This window comes from Coregonus clupeaformis, chromosome 8 (genome assembly GCF_020615455.1).
Source record: "Coregonus clupeaformis isolate EN_2021a chromosome 8, ASM2061545v1, whole genome shotgun sequence".
NCBI lineage: Eukaryota > Metazoa > Chordata > Actinopteri > Salmoniformes > Salmonidae > Coregonus > Coregonus clupeaformis.
This window is the reverse complement of record NC_059199.1, coordinates 53,965,607-53,983,725: the sequence shown is the minus strand read 5'-3', so window position 1 is coordinate 53,983,725 and position 18,119 is coordinate 53,965,607. Positions and strand designations below refer to the sequence as shown.

The following is an 18,119-nucleotide window of genomic DNA, read 5'->3' as shown; positions in this document are numbered from 1 at the left end:
GGTTAGCATTTTTGGGAGGGGTATGATATTTGTGCGTTTGTAACTTTCTCACTTATCATTATTCACGATTAATTCAGGATTATCTGTAAATATGGAAGCATCCACATTAACATAGAAGTGTTTAGAAACATTATATTCATCTTTACAATAAGTGACCCCAAAATAACCCCAAAAGGGTCATATTAGATTGTGTAGAAATGCAGCAAATTAGCTTTAGATAGCCAACCCCCCCCCCCCCCACACACACACACTTCTAAAACTAAAGTTGTGCCCCTGTATAATTACATGTGGAAATAAAAGGAATGAGCCTATGCTCCTTTTATGTTTGTTTTTTCTAGTAAACACAAATAAATACAAAGCGTAACTGCCATCATTCATGCCCTTTCCCCTAAAATAAACTTCAAATGCCCCCCATTCACCAACCCAGCTCCTCATTCCCGCTTCAGGTGATTGATTAGGTTTGGCTCCATCTCTGTCAGGATCTCTAAGAACCGATCTTTACCTTCGGGGCCACATCCTTTTAAGGGCCCATCAAAGAGCTCCCTCATCTTCTTCTGGTTGTTATTTTCAGCTATCACGTCACTGTAGCCATCAGCAGTGATGACTCCACTCTTCAGGAGTCTGTCCAAGATGGGATCGACCTGACTCACTCTGTCAATAAGGGCTGTCTGGTGGAGGTCCACAAAGTGCTGGTCTGAGGTCAAGATGGGACCCGTGTATTCAGCTATAAAAGGAAACTGATACAATTAGTTTGCCTTTTCTTATGACATGACATTAAACACATTTCTAGGACGGGATTCAATCAAAGGCGCAGTATTGACAAGTGCATTACACTTTACTTTTAAAGGTAGTTTACGATTGAGCTGATATCGGCAGTGTTTACCATGAATGCGATCTCCATGAATGTAAAGGAATATGCCTTTAAAAGGTGCATTGTCTGTAGTGCAGCGTGCAACTCGCCTGAGGAATCCCGGCCTTAAACTATATTTGACATTTATGATTACTAAGTCAATGGATCTTTTCTGACCTTCTCGTATTTCATGGTTCCATATGGTTTGTTTACGACTTTTACAGCTTAGGTTCAGACTGAAGTCAAAATCTGCGTCTCTTATAAACACCTCAAAGAAGTATGGTGGGTCAACATGTGCGAGCTCCAATCTCTGAGACAATAGATAGATAGTGTTAGTCTAACAAACATGGAACATACAGTTTCTTGAAGTTCGCTGAAATTAGTGATTATTTGGGGGGGTGGGGGGTTCTGGGCATGTGCAATGTTTTGGATTTAATTAATGTTCTAAACAAGTTCAAACCGTACACGAGGGTTAACATCAGAAGGACACGATGTCGTGAGGTAAAAATCACTAGTCAACCATTGTGACTTCTCTGGTCTTGGTTTTAGGATCCTTGTGGATCCATGACACTTCTCCTGTTTCTCCACTGCCTGTAGAACAAGCAAACACATCCATCACTGTGTATTGTACTGTATACTTCCAATGACCATTTGTTCTCAACATTGTTTTAGGTTAGACAAGAAAAAGGAAAAACTATCACTACAAATGGGTGCCAAGTGTCATAAAAAATCAAAGTCCAGGCACGTGTGGGTTTGAACGTTAAAAAGCCTTTAAATGTGTGGGCTAAGTCATTCAAATACACCAACACGTCTTGGCTAATGCCTTGATCAGGGTGTCTGATTGTTTTATGTTTGTCTGATCTGATTTGGAGTGTTTTGATGTTTTTTTGAATCACTGGCAATTGTTGCTGAGAGGACCATCCTGGTTGAATAAATACTTTATATGGAAGTAACAATGAGGAAGAGGAACAGAGTTAGCCTTAATAACCTGTGTTAATGCAGGATCACATGGCATCAGATAAGCACGTAGCGTGAGGTGTGCTGTCCTGGTCCGATAAATCTGCAAGTCACAGTGCACGGAACACCCTAATGCCTGCAGGATAACACCCCTCAGAGAGAAAGATGGATGGAGAATCTTGACGTGGAAGCGGGTGACCTTATCCACTTGTTCTATGGACACGCCTCGGTCTGCTACATGAAGAACTCTCACTTTCTGCTTTATGGAGGGATCATAACGATCTCCAACCCCTAAAATGGACACAAACCAGAACATTTGCATTAATATCAGTTTGATTAAAACATTTATTTTAAAATGTATTGAGAATTCCCAGGTCAATAAAACAATGTCTTGTTCAGAATAGCTGACATCCATACATTCACCAAAACAGGCAAAATGTGGCAGATGCACTTCTTCCAGTTTTCCTTCAATGATTTTGATGTCCAGTAGGGGGCCTCCTTGCCTGTACCCCATGCTTTGTAGCACTGCCCTGTGAGGGTCCCAAGAGCTGAAGTGGTACTGAAGTGTGACTTTGCTCTCACATACCCAGCGCAGCCCTGATACTCTGCACTCATAACGCCCTGCGATAGATTCAAGTCTGGAAGAAGGGAATGCAAATTAGGTAACCAAAACATTAAATTAACAGAGGATTCAGTAATTCAGTTTATCAGGATTTGTTCGTGACAGGTGCTAATGATTGAGGTAGGGGAAAGTAAGTCCAAGGTGTTTACCTGTAGATTGAAATCTCATTTTCTGTAGACACTAAGGGCTCACGCTCAATCCAAATTTCTGCGGTCTGTTCAAGATTGAGCAACCAAATATGGTAAAACCTTCAGATTAATCTTTCTAAAATATTTGGCAATTATTGCAACAACAGTTATGAGCCGTGAGTGTAGAATAAGTAGATTTGTCATAATAATATCAACATTTTGTCCTCTCACCTTAAGATGGCTGCAACTCAAGCATTCCGTCAGAGTATCTGAAGTCAAGTCACATAATAAATAAGTAAAGGATTGAATTCACCAGGCAATGTATCTATCCAGTAAGCAAGTGATTCTAGGAATGAACCCATCCATGAATAAACAAAAAAAATCAACCATCCAGATATTTAAGTACATTATCATTTGATTAGCTTTATTTATTTTCCTCAAGGACCTCAGCCACCCGAGCCATGGCCTGTACTCGCCTTCTGGATGGTAGCGGGTGGTCAGTACAGGTGCATCAAAGCTGAAACCGTGGGACTGCCATCTTAAGCTGCTAAAACAGCTTCTATCTCAAAGCCATCAGACTGTCAAATAGTCACCACAAGCCGGCCTCCACCCAGTACAGTACCCTGCCCTGAACTTTAGTCACTGTCACTAGCCAGCTACCACCCGGTTACTCAACCCTGCACCTTAGAGGCTGCTGCCCTATATACAGTGCATTCGTAAGTATTCAGACCCCTTTACCTTTTCCACTTTGTTACGTTACAGCCTTATTCTCATCAATCTACACACAATACCCCATAATGACAAAGCAAAAACAGGTTTTTAGAAAATTTAGGAAATGTATAACAAATAAAAAACAAATACCTTATTTACATAAGTATTCAGACCCTTTGCTATGAGACTCGAAATTGAGCTCAGGTGCATCCTGTTTCCACTGATCATTGTTGAGATGTTTCTAAAACTTGTGAGTCCACCTGTGGTAAATTCAATTGACTCGACATGATTTGGAAAGGCACACACCTGTCTATATAAAGTCCCACATTGACAGTGCGTGTCAGAGCAAAAACCAAGCCATGAGGTTGAAGGAATTGTCCGTAGAGCTTCGAGACAGGATTGTGTCAAGGCCCAGATCTGGGGAAGGGTACAAAAACATTTCTGCAGCATTGAAAGTCCCCAAGAACACAGTGGCCTCCATCATTCTTAAATGGAAGAAGTTTGGAACCACCAAGACTTCCTAGAGCTGGCTGCCTGGCAAAACTGAGCAATCGGGGGAGAAGGGCCTTGGTAAGGGAGGTGACCAAGAACCCGATGGTCACTGACAGAGCTCGAGAGTTCCTCTGTGGAGATGGGAGAACCTTCCAGAAGGACACCTTCTCTGCAGCACTCCACCAAATCAGGCCTTTATGGTAGAGTGGCCAGACGGAACACACTCCTCAGTAAAAGGCACATGACAGCCCGCTTGGAGTCTGCCAAAAGGCACCTAAAGGACTCTCAGACCATGATAAACAAGATTCTCTGGTCTGATGAAACCAAGATTGAACTCTTTGGCCTGAATGCCAAGCTTCACGTTTGGAAGAAATCTGGCACCATCCCTACGGTGAAGCATGATGGTGGCAGCATCATGCTGTGGGGATGTTTTTCAGCGTCAGGGACTGGGAGACTAGTAAAGTTTGAAGGAAAGATGAACAGAGCAAAGTATAGAGAGATCCTTGATGAAAACCTGCTCCAGAGCGCTCAGGACCTTAGACTGGGGTGAAGGTTCACCTTCCAACAGGACAACGACCCTAAGCACACAGCCAGGAGTGGCTTCGGGACAAGTCTCTGAATATCCTTGAGTGGCCCAGCCAGAGCCCGGACTTGAACTCGATCGAACATCTCTGGAGAGACCTGAAAATAGCTGTGCAGCGACGCACGCCATCCAACCTGACAGAGCTTGAGAGGATCTGAGGAGAAGAATGGGAGAAACTCCCCAAATACAGGTGTGCCAAGCTTGTAGCATCATACCCAAGAAGACTCGAGGCTGTAATCGCTGCCAAAGGTGCTTCAACAAAGTACTGAGTAAAGGGTCTGAATACTTATGTAAATGTAATATTTCAATTTTTTATGTGTAGATTGATGAGGGGATAATTTAAAAAAAATCAATTTTAGTATAAGGCTGTAACGTAACAAAATGTGGAAAAAGTCAAGGAGTCTGAATACTTTCCGAATGCACTGTTCACTTTAATAATGTTTACATACTGTTTTACCCACTTTACATGTATATAATGTATTCTAGTCAAGGCCTATCCTATTTAACTATTGCTGTACATATACTATTCTATCCTACGTATTACATATACATACACTATCAGTCAAAAGTATGGATACACAAACTCATTTGAGAGTTTTTCTTTATTTTTACATTGTAGAATAATAGAAGACATCAAAACTATGGAATCATGTAGTAACCAAAAAAAGTGTTAAACAAATCAAAATATATTTTATATTTGAGATTCTTCATATAGCCACCCTTTGCCTTGATGACAGCTTTGCACACTCTTGGCATTCTCTCAACCAGATTCATGAGGTAGTCACCTGGAATGCATTTCAATTAACAGTTGTGCCTTGTTAAAAGTTAATTTGTGGAATTTCTTTCCTTCTTAATGCATTGGAGCCAATCAGTTGTGTTGTGACAAGGTAAGGGGGGTATACAGAAGATAGCCCTATTTGGTAAAAGACCAAGTCCATATTATGGCAAGAACAGCTCAAATAAGCAAAGAGAAACGACAGTCCATCATTACTTTAAGACATGAAGGTCAGTCAATACGGAAACTTTCAAGAACTTTTAACGTTTCTTCATGTGCAGTCGCAAAAACCATCAAGCACTATGATGAAACGGGCTCTCATGAGGCCCGCCACAGGAATGGAAGACCCAGATTTACCTCTGCTGCAGAGAATAAGTTCATTAGAGTTACCAGCCTCAGAAATTGCAGCCCAAATAAATGCTTCAGAGTTCAAGTCACAGACACATCTCAACATCAACTGTTCAGAGGAGACTGTGTGAATCAGGCCTTCATGGTCGAATTGCTGCAAATAAACCACTACTAAAGGACACCAATAAGAAGAAGAGACCTGCTTGGGCCAAGAAACACGAGAAATTGACATTAGACCGGTGGAAATGTGTCCTTTGGTCTGGAGTCCAAATTGGAGATTTTTGCTGGTGATACTGTCTGTGATTTATTTAGAATTCAAGGCACACTTAACCAGCATGGCTACCACAGCATTCTGCAGCGATACGCCATCCCATCTGGTTTGGGCTTAGTGGGACTATCATTTGTTTTTCAACAGGACAATGACCCAACACACCTCCAGGCTGTGTAAGGGCTATTTTACCAAGAAAGAGAGTGATGGAGTGCTGCATTAGATGACCTGGCCTCCACAATCACCCGACCTCAACCCAATTGAGATGGTTTGGGATGAGTCGGACGGCAGAGTGAAGGAAAAGCAGCCAACAAGTGCTCAGCATATGTGGGAACTCCTTCAAGACTGTTGGAAAAGCATTCCAGGTGAAGCTGTTTGAGAGAATGCCAAGAGTGTGCAAAGCTGTCATCAAGGCAAAGGGTGGCTATTTGAAGAATCTCAAATATAAAATATATTTTGATATATATATATATATATATATATATATATATATATATATATATATACACACAGTACCAGTCAAAAGTTTGGACACACCTACTCATTCCAGGGTTTTTCTTTATTTTTACTATTTTCTACATTGTAGAATAATAGTGAAGACATCAAAACTATTAAATAACACGTGGCTACTTTGAAGAATCTAAAATATGAAATATATTTTTATTTGTTTAACACTTTTTTGGTTACTACATGATTCCATATGTGTTATTTCATAGTTTTGATGTCTTCACTATTATTCTACAATGTAGAAAATAGTAAAAATTAAGAAAAACCCTGGAATGAGTAGGTGTGTCCAAACCTTTGACTGGTACTGTATATATATATATATATATATATATATATATATAAAACAAATAAAAAAAAGTGTTAAACAAATAAAAATATATTTTAGATTTTAGATTCTTCAAAGTAGCCACCCTTTGCCTTGATGACAGGTTTGCACTCTGGAGCAGTGAACGCGTGTTCTCTGGAGTGAAGAATCACGCTTGACCATCTGGCAGTCTGACGGACGAATCTGGGTTTGGCGGATGCCAGGAGAACGCTACCTGGCCGAATTCATAGTGACAACTGTAAAGTTTGGTGAAGGAGGAATAATGGTCTGAGGGTTGTTTTTCATGGTTCGGGCTAGGACCCTTAGTTCCAGTGAAGTGAAATCTTAACGCTACAGCGTTCAATGACATTCTGTGCTTCCAACTTTGTGGCAACAGTTTGTTGAAGGCCCTTTCCTGTTTCAGCATGACAATGCCCCTGTGCATAAAGCAAGGTCCATACAGAAATGGTTTGTCGAGATCGGTGTGGAAGAACTTGACTGTCCTGCACAAAGCCCTGACCTCAACCCAATCTAACAACTTTGGGATGAATTGGAACGCAGACTGCGAGCCTGGCCTAATCGCCCACCATTAGTGCCCGACCTCACTAATGCTTGTGGCTGAATGGAAGCAAGTCCCCGCAGCAATGTTCTAACATCTAGTGGAAAGCCTTCCCAAAACAGTGGAGGCTGTTACAGCAGCAAAGGGTGACCAACTCCATATTAATGGCCATGATTTTGGAATGAGATGTTCGATGAGCAGGATACACTACATGACCAAAAGTATGTGGACACCTGCTTGTCAAACATCTCATTCCAAAATCCTGGGCATTAATATGGAGTTGGTCCCCCCTTTGCCGCTATAACAGCCTCCACTCTTCTGGGCGCTGCTGAGCACTTCAGCACTCGGCGGTCCCATTCTGTGAGCTTGTGTGGCCTACCACTTCGCGGCTGAGCTATTGTTGCTCCTTTCATGTAGTTTTATTGAAGAAGCCAACAGTGCCTTAGCCAGCGTCTAAGAACTTCCGTAGAACAATTTGCATCCGGTCTATAACCTAACAGTTTAGCACCATACCAGCAGGTGGCATCCAAGCCTTACATATAACATCTATTTTCCTTTCAATGTTTACGTTTTGAACCACAACAGTTAACAAATAGACCCAACATCGTTGCCTACAATGATGAACTGAAAATATAATTGTTCTTGCCTTTTTTTTTTTTTTTTTACACAATGCAATACAACTTGATACTTCTACAATAGTAAAACTGTGTGTCCGCCCCAAAGTCTCTCGTCCATAGCCCATCGGCTTTAGGTCAGTGAAACCTGTCACTTATAGATTTAGTATTTTGGGTGGTCATGACAGACGGCCACTACGCAGATGCACAGCGGGTATTTCAGTGTCTATTTGTGGTGCAGGTGTGCTTTTGGCACATATGCCTGTGTGTTATGTGACTCACCCATATGCCCCTCCCCACAGTCCTTCAACTTCTCAGCCTCATTTCCAGACTTTCCAGTTCCCACTGCCCTGTCTGGGTCTGGCTGACCACGCTCCAATTTCTCATGCTGTGGCGTTGAATGAGTTTCATCCTTGTGCGGCCTGTTCTGCCACTTGAGGGTCCACTCTGTTGCGTCTGTAGAGTGTGCCATCGACGTCCACAAGAAACGACCGGGGAGCGACCCTCTTCAGACAGGAACCGAGCCGCCACCGTCCTGTCCGGTCACCTGGTAATGGTCGCATTCTGATCTCCAACGTTCAAGTCAGGGAGGTCTCTGGTGGCCACCTCATAGTGTGATTAGGCAATCCTCATTTTCTGAGTTTCTCAGTGACACCCACAACCACAGAGGGCTGCAGCAGGCTTGGTGCCGCCGGCAGCGATGACTTGAGTCTGCGTGACACGAGACGCTGTGCGGGGCTACTGTCCATCCCCTCAGTGGGCGTGTTGTGCCACTGCAGTATAGCTGACCAAGTCCGTACCGTCTAGCTTGGCCCTTTTGCATAAGCCTTTCACCATCTTGACAGCTGACTGTGCCTTTCCATTGGCTTGTGGATGGTGAGGGGACAAGGTGATATGAGTGCATCCCCACTCCTCTGCAAATTGTATGAATCTGGCTGAATCATAGCACCCCCCATTGTCTGTGATTACACAGTCTGGTTTCCCACTGGACTTTGCAGCGTGTGATGACCGTGTCAGCTGATACGTCTGGTAGTGGCTCCACCTCCCAGTAATCTGAGTAATGATCAACCATGATCAGGAAGTCCTTCCCTGCATAGGCAAAAAGGTCCATGCTCACTGTTTGCCATGGGCGCTCTGGGATGTCATGTGACATCATTGATTCATTTTGCTTTGCTCGTGCATATTCATTACAGGCTGAGCAGTTGGAATGGCGCCGGAGGGGATGGCTGCCGTTTTATGGACTCTTAACCAACCGTGCTATTTTGTGTGTTTTTTCGCATTGTTTTAAACTTATTTTGTACATAATGTTGCTGCTACCGTCTCTTATGACCGAAAAGAGCTTCTGGACATCAGAACAGCGATTACTCACCTTGAATTGGAGGAATAATTTTTATTTTATGAGTCGGACGAGAGGGATTTGCTCCAGACACCCGACAGGGCCCTCATCCCCGTCATTCGCAGTAGAAAGAAAATAAGATATAGCGGAAGGAGATCGGGGTGCTTGGTAAGGAGCCGGCGACGAGTGGCTAATCTGCCTTTGCCATCGATACTATTGGCCAATTTACAATCGCTTGATAATAAAATGGACAAACTACAGGCACGAATATCCTACCAACGGGACATAAAAAACTGTAATATCTTATGTTTCACAGAGTCGTGGCCGAACGATGACATGAATAACATACAGCTGGCGGGTTATACACTGTATCGGCAGGAAAGAACGGCAGCCTCTGGTAAGATAAGAGGTGGCGGTCTATGTATATTTGTAAACAACAGCTGGTGCACGATATGTAAGGAAGTCTCAAAGTTTTGCTCGCCTGAGGTAGAATATCTCATGATAAACTGTAGTCCACACTATCTACCAAGAGAGTTTATCTATATTTTTCGTAACTGTCTATTTACCACCACAAACCGATGCTGGCACTAAGACCACACTCAATGAACTGTATACGGCCATAAGCAAACAGGAAAAAGCTCATCCAGAGGCGGCGCTCCTAGTGGCCGGGGACTTTAATGCAGGGAAACTTAAATCCATTTTACCTAATTTCTACCAGCATGTTAAATGTGCAACCAGAGGGAAAAAAACTCTAGACCACCTTTACTCCACACACAGAGACGCATACAAAGCTCTCCCTCGCCCTCCATTTGGAAAATCTGACCATAATTATATCCTCATGATTCCTGCTTACAGGCAAAAACTAAAGCAGGAAGCACCAGTGACTCGGTCAATAAAAAAGTGGTCAGATGAAGCAGATGCTAAGCTACAGGACTGTTTTGCTAGTACAGACTGGAATATGTTCCGGGATTCTTCCGATGGCATTGAGGAGTACACCACATCAGTCACTGGCTTCATCAATAAGTGCATCAATGACGTTGTCCCCACAGTGACTGTACGTACATACCCCAACCAGAAGTCATGGATTACAGGCAACATCTGCACTGAGTTAAAGGGTAGAGCTGCCGCTTTCAAGGAGCGGGACTCTAACCCGGAAGCTTATAAGAAATCTCGCTATGCCCTCCGACGAACCATCAAACAGGCAAAGCGTCAATACAGGACTAAGATCGAATCGTACTACACCGGCTCCGACGCTCGTCGGATGTGGCAGGGCTTGCAAACTATTACAGACTACAAAGGGAAGCACAGCCGCGAGCTGCCCAGTGACACGAGCCTACGAGACCAGCTAAATTACTTCTATGCTCGCTTCGAGGCAAGTAACACTGAAACATGCATGAGAGTACCAGGTGTTCTGGATGACTGTGTGATCACGCTCTCCATTGCCGATGTGAGTAAGACCTTTAAACAGGTCAATATTCACAAGGCCGCAGGGCCAGACGGATTACAAGGACTCTGAGCATGCGCTGACCAACTGGCAAGTGTCTTCACTGACATTTTCAACCTCTCCCTGTCTGAGTCTGTAATACCAACATGTTTAAAGCAGACAACCATAGTCCCTGTGCCCAAGAACACTAAGGTAACCTGCCTAAATGACTACCGACCCATAGCACTCACGTCTGTAGCCATGAAGTGCTTTGAAAGGCTGGTCATGGCTCACATCAACACCATTATCCCAGAAACCCTAGACCCACTCCAATTTGCATATAGCCCCAACAGATCCACAGATGATGCAATCTCTATTGCCCTACACACTGCCCTTTCACACCTGGACAATAGGAACACCTATGTGAGAATGCTATTCATTGACTACTGCTCAGCGTTCAACACCAAAGTGCCCTCAAAGCTCATCACTAAGCTAAGGACCTTGGGACTAAACACCTCCCTCTGCAACTGTATCCTGGACTTCCTGACGGGCCGCCCCCATGTGGTAAGGGTAGGTAACAACACATCCGCCACGCTGATCCTCAACACGGGGGCCCCTCAGGGGTGCATGCTCAGTCCCCTCCTGTACTCCCTGTTCACTCATGACTGCATGGCCAGGCACGACTCCAACATCATCATTAAGTTTGCCAATGGCAAAACAGTGGTAGGCCTGATCACCAACGACGACCAGACAGCCTATAGGGAGGTGGTCAGAGACCTGGCCGTGTGGTGCCAGGACAACAACCTCTCCCTCAACGTGATCAAGACAAAGGAGATGATTGTGGACTACAGGAAAAAGAAGAGTACCGAGCACGCCCCCATTCTCATCTACGGGGCTGTAGTGGAGCAGGTTGAGAGCTTCAAGTTCCTTGGTGTCCACATCACCAACAAACTAACATGGTCCAAGCAAACCAAGACAGTCGTGAAGAGGGTACGACAAAACCTATTCCCCCTAAGGAGACTGAAAAGATTTGGCATGTGTCCTCAGATCCTCAAAAGGTTCTACAGCTGCACCATCGAGAGCATCCTGACTGGTTGCATCACTGCCTGGTATGGCAACTGCTCGGCCTCCGACCACAAGGCACTACAGAGGGTAGTGCGTACGGCCCAGTACATCACTGGGGCCAAGCTTCCTGCCATCCGGTACCGCTTGCCGTGCGGTAGCAGAGAGAACAGTCTATGACTAGGGTGGCTGGAGTCTTTGACAATTTTTAGGGCCTTCCTCTGACACCGCCTGGTATAGAGGAAGGCCCTAAAAATTGTCAAAGACTCCAGCCACCCTAGTCATAGACTGTTCTCTCTGCTACCGCACGGCAAGCGGTACCGGAGCGCCAAGTCTAGGTCCAAGAGGCTTCTAAACAGCTTCTACCCCCAAGCCATAAGTCTCCTGAACATATAATCAAATGGCTACCCAGACTATTTGTATTGCCCTCCACCCCTCTTTTACGCTGCTGCTACTCTCTGTTTATTATCTATGCATAGTCACTTTAATAACTCTACCTACATGTACATATTACCCCAATTACCTCGACTAACCGGTGCCCCCGCACATTGACTCGGTACCTGTACCCCCTGTATATAGCCTCGCTATTGTTATTTTTACTGCTGCTCTTTAATTATTTGTTACTTTTATTTTGTATTATTTTATATTGTATTTTTATTTTTTGGGTATTCCTTCTTAAAACTGCATTGTTGGTTAAGGGCTTGTAAGTAAGCATTTCACTGTAAGGTCTACACCTGTTGTTTTCGGCGCATGTGACAAATAAAATTTGATTTGATATATAGTCCTTGATTTTCCCTCTCATGTTCGGCCAGAAATGTGTGCCCCTTGCTTGTCTATAGCGTGCCTTCCCGCCAATGTGGCTAGCATGTATGCGGCTAGCATTTCCGCCCTCAGTGCCCCGTTTTGCACGTTGATTTCATCACGAAAGGACCAATAATCTCTTACACTCAGAGAGGTGTCCTCTTTCACAGCTGGCCATCCTGAGAGAACAACTGACTTGACCTCAGTGTACTGTAAAATCTGACGGAACCTGTGGTTTGTAACATTGAGATGCTGTGCCTGGTCAATGTGTGTGAATGCAGCCTGCTAACTTTTTACGTTGCACACAGTGTGCTGTGTGTGTGGTGCATCTGTCCCCCTGCCTTGTGTTGTTGCTCTGCTCAGAGCGTCGCTGATGTACATTTCCGGCCCAAGCTTGTAGAGGACACCCAAGTTGTAGTTTTGCAGCTGCATTAACATACCTTGGAGACGCTTAGGGGCACAGAGGAGCTGGTTCTTGAAGATTGCGATTGGCTTACGATCCGTCTCAGCTGTAATTAACTCTGCCATACAGATATTGATGAAATCTCTGGCAAGCAAATACAATACTCAAACATTCCTTTTCTATTTGAGCGTAGTTTTGCTCTGTTGGCGTCCATGATCGCGAAGCAAACGCCACGGGCTGTCCGTGTTGCATTAGGCAGCACCCTAATCCATTCTTGCTTGCGTCACTTTGCACAGTGACCGGTTTCAAGACGTCGTAGTACCTCAGAACAGGCGTGACAGACACCAGGAGCTTTATTTCCTGTACAGCTTGTTCATGTTTAGGCAGCCAGTGCCACACACTGTTTTTGTCCAGGAGCCGGCGAAGTGGCTCACACACCTCAGACAGCTTGGGCAGGAACTTGGCCAGGTATGTCACAAATCCAATTAAACTTGGCATCAGTGGGTGTCCGCATGTCCAGTTTAGCCCTGGTCTTCTCTGGGTCTATTCTCAGTCCCTCGGAGGATAGTATGTGTCCATGAAACTGAACTGCTTTCAGCTTGAACTACAGCTTTTGCACACTGAGCCGGAGTCTCACCTCCCTGCACCGCTCCATCAGTGCGTGCAGATTGTTGTTGTGGTCACGCTCCGCCTCTTCATTGGAGTCACGGCATCGATGGCTCTGAGGTCCCCCAGCAGTTCATGTTGGTTACGTTGATAAATCTCAGGGACCACGGACACCCCAAAGGGAAGTTTCAGCCATCTCATCCTCCCCCATGGCGTCCAGAACATCATTATCCTGCTGCTGTCCTCATCAAGTTTACACTGGAGAAAGGCATCTCGAACATCCACCAGCGCAAATACGCGTGCCTTAGGCAGTTTGTACAACACATCCTCTAATGTTGGCATAAGGTAGTGAGACCTTTTCAGTGCTAGATTAAAGGGTTTGGGGTCCATACATGATCTGATGTTTTCTGGCTTGGCAACTACAACTATGTAGCTTATCCAGGGTGTCGGCTCAGTCACTGGGGTAATATGTCCATCACGTTCATATTTCTCCAGTTGGGCTTTCACTTGTGCCTTCAAGGCTACAGGCACATTCTGTGGTGCACATTGTACAGTGGTGCAACTTGGGTCCAGTACGAAGTGGACATCTCCTGGCACAGACTCCACTGGATCGTTGAAAACCTCATAACTGCACTCAGCAGCTGTTCTTTGGTTAAAGGTCCTTTGAGGCACTGCTCCACTTTGTTTAGCTCCGCTGGTATTTTGACAGTCATGAGTCCTAAGCGCTCACACGTAGAACCAGAGAGTAATGGATTTTGGTCCATCTCCACAACTTCAAACACTAGCTTGTGCTTAACTCCCTTAATGACACAGTCTGTGTGATATCGCCCCATTGATCTCATTAACTCTCCCGAGTATAGCTTCAGTAGTGTGTTGCTTGCCTGTAGTGGGGTATTTGGTGATATTCTCTCTTTCACTCTCTTGCATGTTGCCCCGGTGTCGAGCTGGCATTCTTGTCTTTTATTATTCAATCTTAGCTGCACCAACCATTTCTGTCCCTGAGAGTGAGCTGTGCTGATCAATTCCGTGGTGTAGACCAGTTCCTCATTGTCAGAGCCTCCCTCTCTCTGTATATATATTATCCTCCACAACATGCACTTTCTTTACTCTGCCTGATCTGTCCCCTGCCTGACACACCTTGGCAAAATGATTTGCAACACCACAGGACCTGCATGTTTTGCCATAAGCTGGGCATTGCTCTCCACCCAGCTTGTGATTGTTACCACAGTATGTACAGTTTTTGTTATGTAATGTCACCTGACCTCTCATGGGTGTGCTCTCCTGTGGTTTGTACCTCTGCTGTCTCTCTGCTGCATTCACTGTATCCACTTGTATTCCATCTATCGTCCTCATGCGTTTCTCAGTAACCTCAGCTACACTGCATATTTCCACAGCCTCTGGTAAGCCAAAAACCCAGTTCTCGTAGCAATCGCCGTCTCGTTCCTTCACTTGCAATGCCTAATACGATCTGGCTCTTCTCCTGCAATCGCGTAATAAAACTGTAGGTCGACTCATCTGTATCCAATCAGTTATGTTGTGACTAGGTAGGGGTGGTATACGGAAGATAGCCCTATTTGGTAAAAGACCAAGTCCATATTATGGCAAGAACAGTTCAAATAAGCAAAGAGAAACGACAGTACATCATTACTTTAAGACATGAAGGTCAGTCAATACGGAACATTTCAATAACTTTGAAAGTTTATTCAAGTGCAGTCGCAAAAACCATCATGCACTATGATGAAACTGACTCTTATGAGGACCACCACAGGAAAGGAAGACCCAGAGTTACCACTGCTGCAGAGGACACGTTCATTAGAGTTACCAGCCTCAGAAATTGCAGCCCAAAATAATGCTTCACAGAGTTTAAGTAACAGACACATCTCAACATCAACTGTTCAGAGGAGACTGCGTGAATCAGGCCTTCATGGTCGAATTGCTGCAAAGAAACCACCCCTAAAGGACACCAATAAGAAGAAGAGACTTGCTTGGGCCACGAAACACGAGCAATGGACATTAGACCAGTGGAAATCTGTCCTTTGGTCTGATGAGTCCAAATTTGAGATTTTTAGTTCCAACATCCGTGTCTTTGTGAGACGCAGAGTAGGTGAACGGATGATCTCTGCATGTGTGGTTCCCACTGTGAAGCATGGAGGAGGAGGTGTGATGGTGTGGGGGTGCTTTGCTGTAACACTGTTTGTGATTTATTTAGAATTCAAGGCACACTTAACCAGCATGGCTACCACAGCATTCTGCAGCGATACGCCATCCCATCTGGTTTGCGCTTAGTGGAACTATAATTTGTTTTTCAACAGGACAATGACCCAAAACACACCTCCAGGCTATGTAAGGGCTATTTGACCAAGGAGAGTGATGGAGTGCTGCATCAGATGACCTGGCCTCCACAATCACCCGACCTCAACACAATTGAGATGGTTTGGGATGAGTTGGACCGCAGAGTGAAGGAAAAGCAGCCAACAAGTGCTCAGCATATGTGGAAACTCCTTCAAGACTGTTGGAAAAGCATTCCTCATGAAGCTGGTTGAGAGAATGCCAAGAGTGTGCAAAGCTGTCATCAAGGCAAAGGGTGGCTATTTGAAGAATCTCAAATATAAAATATATTTTTGATTTGATTAACACTTTATTGGTTACTACATGATTCCATATATGTTATTTCATAGTTTTGATGTCTTCACTATTATTCTACAATGTAGAAAATAGTAAAAATAAAGAAAAACCCTTGAATAAGTAGGTGTGTCCAAACTTTTGACTGGTACTATATATATATATATGACTGGTACTGTATACATGTGTGTGTATATATGTGTATAGCGATTTCTTTATTCAATTATTTTACTTTTTAGATTTGTGTGTATTGTTGTGTATTACTGCACTGTTGGAGCTAGGAGCACAAGCATTTCAGTACACCCGAATTTAACATCTGCTAAACATGTATATGTGACCAATAAAATGTGATTTGACTTATCTTCACATAGCTTTACATACACTTACTTCTGGGAAGTTATTCATCTTTGTGGAAATGAATGTTTGTACTTGTCTCAGGAAGTTCTTTACTTGTTTCAGGAAGTTCTTTACTTGCTTTAATACAAATAATAAATAAAATGTACTTTAAATAGCCGTTTTACATCAGCAGTTGGCATAAAGTGCTTTACAGATAAGACTACCCAGTCTAAAACTACAGTACTTGGCTACGAAGGCAGGAACCTATGAAGAAACATAGGCTCTTCTGGCTGTGCCTGGTAGAGACCTGTTATTTTATGCGAACACTTTTTTATAGCACATATAGTCGGCCTGCAACGAAATGGGAAGAGTAGGCCTACCTCACAGAAGGGTATCGGTATAACACTCACCTTGGTGTTTTGACGTGGCCATTTTCAGCCAGTTACGGTTTAAATGGATGATATCAGTTTCCTGCTTCTGTCCGGTTCAACTGTAATTCACAACAGTACGCCGAGTGCTAGTTTACTTCCTCTTTCTCCAAATACTGCCTTATTTTGACCTATCTCAACCTGTGTTATTTTCTCCCTCTAACATCCACTAAATGCATATACAACAACAAATAACCCTCTCTCAGAAAAAGAAGAGAAGAGAAATATAAATAGAAGACTCTTTCGGGGATGTGAGAAAGTACATGCCTCACGACCAAGGGAGAAGGCTGGAACGACCTAGCTATGTGAACTGAGCCACAATAGCGATTAGCGACAGTAGTGGAATCAGCGGTTGGCCTTCAAGATAAAAGTTCCGCATTGAAACTGATGCAAACCGGTACAAATAGTGGAATCACGTCATTAGGACTAGATAATGCTACAATGTTGTTATATAAATTAAACAAAAGACAATAAAGCAAGCAATAACTAAATGTACTGTATAAGACTAGTGGTGTCTGGAGAAGTGGGTATACTCTAATTTTGCCAAACGGCCCGCCTGGTGAACGGAAGAGAAACAGTGACATACACTCTGAATGACCCAAAATTATAAATCACAAATTGGTCTCAGGCCAACCCAAGCTGTACTGTTCAAGTAGGCTAATAGTAGATCTACTATTGAAACATATAAATGAAGCTGTCAACTGAGTCAGAAATGCACAGGTTTCAGATTTATTTCAGTTTAAATCACACTTTTTTTTTAAATCACACTTTTAATAGAAAAATAACAAAATGAGATGTTCTTAAACCACATCAGGAGATTTTTTGGGTAGTTCGCCTTTAATTCAAGTGTGCAGGCACCTAGCACTGTTGTTTGGTTAGTGGTCTTTCTGTAGGACCTGAGATGGAGATTTTAAAACAAATGGCCACAGGATTGATGCAAATATGATATCATGATATCATTCTGCCAGGTAGGCATAGGCTACTATGTAGCTAGTTAACATTTAATTGAGAAGGTTTTTGGAAATGCCTTTCCATCGACCAGAAGACGGTTAGGCCTATCATTAGAATCGCTATATTTTTCCTGTTCCTTAATTGTTTGGACGTTTTACTTCAAATTATTGAGGCATGTCTTACCTTGCTTCAATGTAGCCTATAGCCAAAATCCCACCATAGAAATGTGGAGGCAATTATTTTAAAAATACTTCCTCATATGCATTCTCCTGTTCTACTGGTTTTCTTTCAACTCTATTTCATTATCTAGCATCCAAAGGCATTATCTTAGTCATATTAGCAACCCATGATAGTTGTTGAAACTATAGATCTCCCCTTTTTCTACATTTCTAACAGATATTTCCATCTCTGTCCATGAAACAGCTCGCATGTG

At 43.6% G+C, this 18,119-nt stretch overlaps 1 protein-coding gene across 1 annotated transcript; it reads right to left on the bottom strand.

Annotated features, from left to right (window-relative positions):
* Window positions 1-13: 13 nt before the first annotated feature.
* LOC121571333 (NACHT, LRR and PYD domains-containing protein 1 homolog) lies at window positions 14-17,037 on the bottom strand. Its single transcript, XM_041882736.2, has 8 exons — window positions 16,718-17,037; window positions 2,789-2,826; window positions 2,579-2,643; window positions 2,225-2,445; window positions 1,839-2,098; window positions 1,316-1,441; window positions 1,028-1,160; window positions 14-724 (listed from the first exon to the last, which is right to left on the bottom strand). The coding sequence occupies exons 1-8, from the start codon at window positions 16,737-16,739 to the stop codon at window positions 432-434; spliced, it is 1,158 nt and encodes a 385-aa protein (XP_041738670.1). The 5' UTR covers window positions 16,740-17,037; the 3' UTR covers window positions 14-431.
* Between the last annotated feature and the right edge of the window lie 1,082 nt (window positions 17,038-18,119).

Bases quoted from the DNA above. Each gene is read 5' to 3' on its own strand.
- LOC121571333 (XM_041882736.2), bottom strand. From the start codon at position 16,739: ATGGCCACGTCAAAACACCAAG. The intron at 2,827-16,717 runs GTGAGTGTTATA...ACTTGACTTCAG, and splicing joins GGCCACGTCAAAACACCAAG to ATACTCTGACGGAATGCTTG. The intron at 1,161-1,315 runs GTACGGTTTGAA...CTATTGTCTCAG, and splicing joins CTTCTGATGTTAACCCTCGT to AGATTGGAGCTCGCACATGT.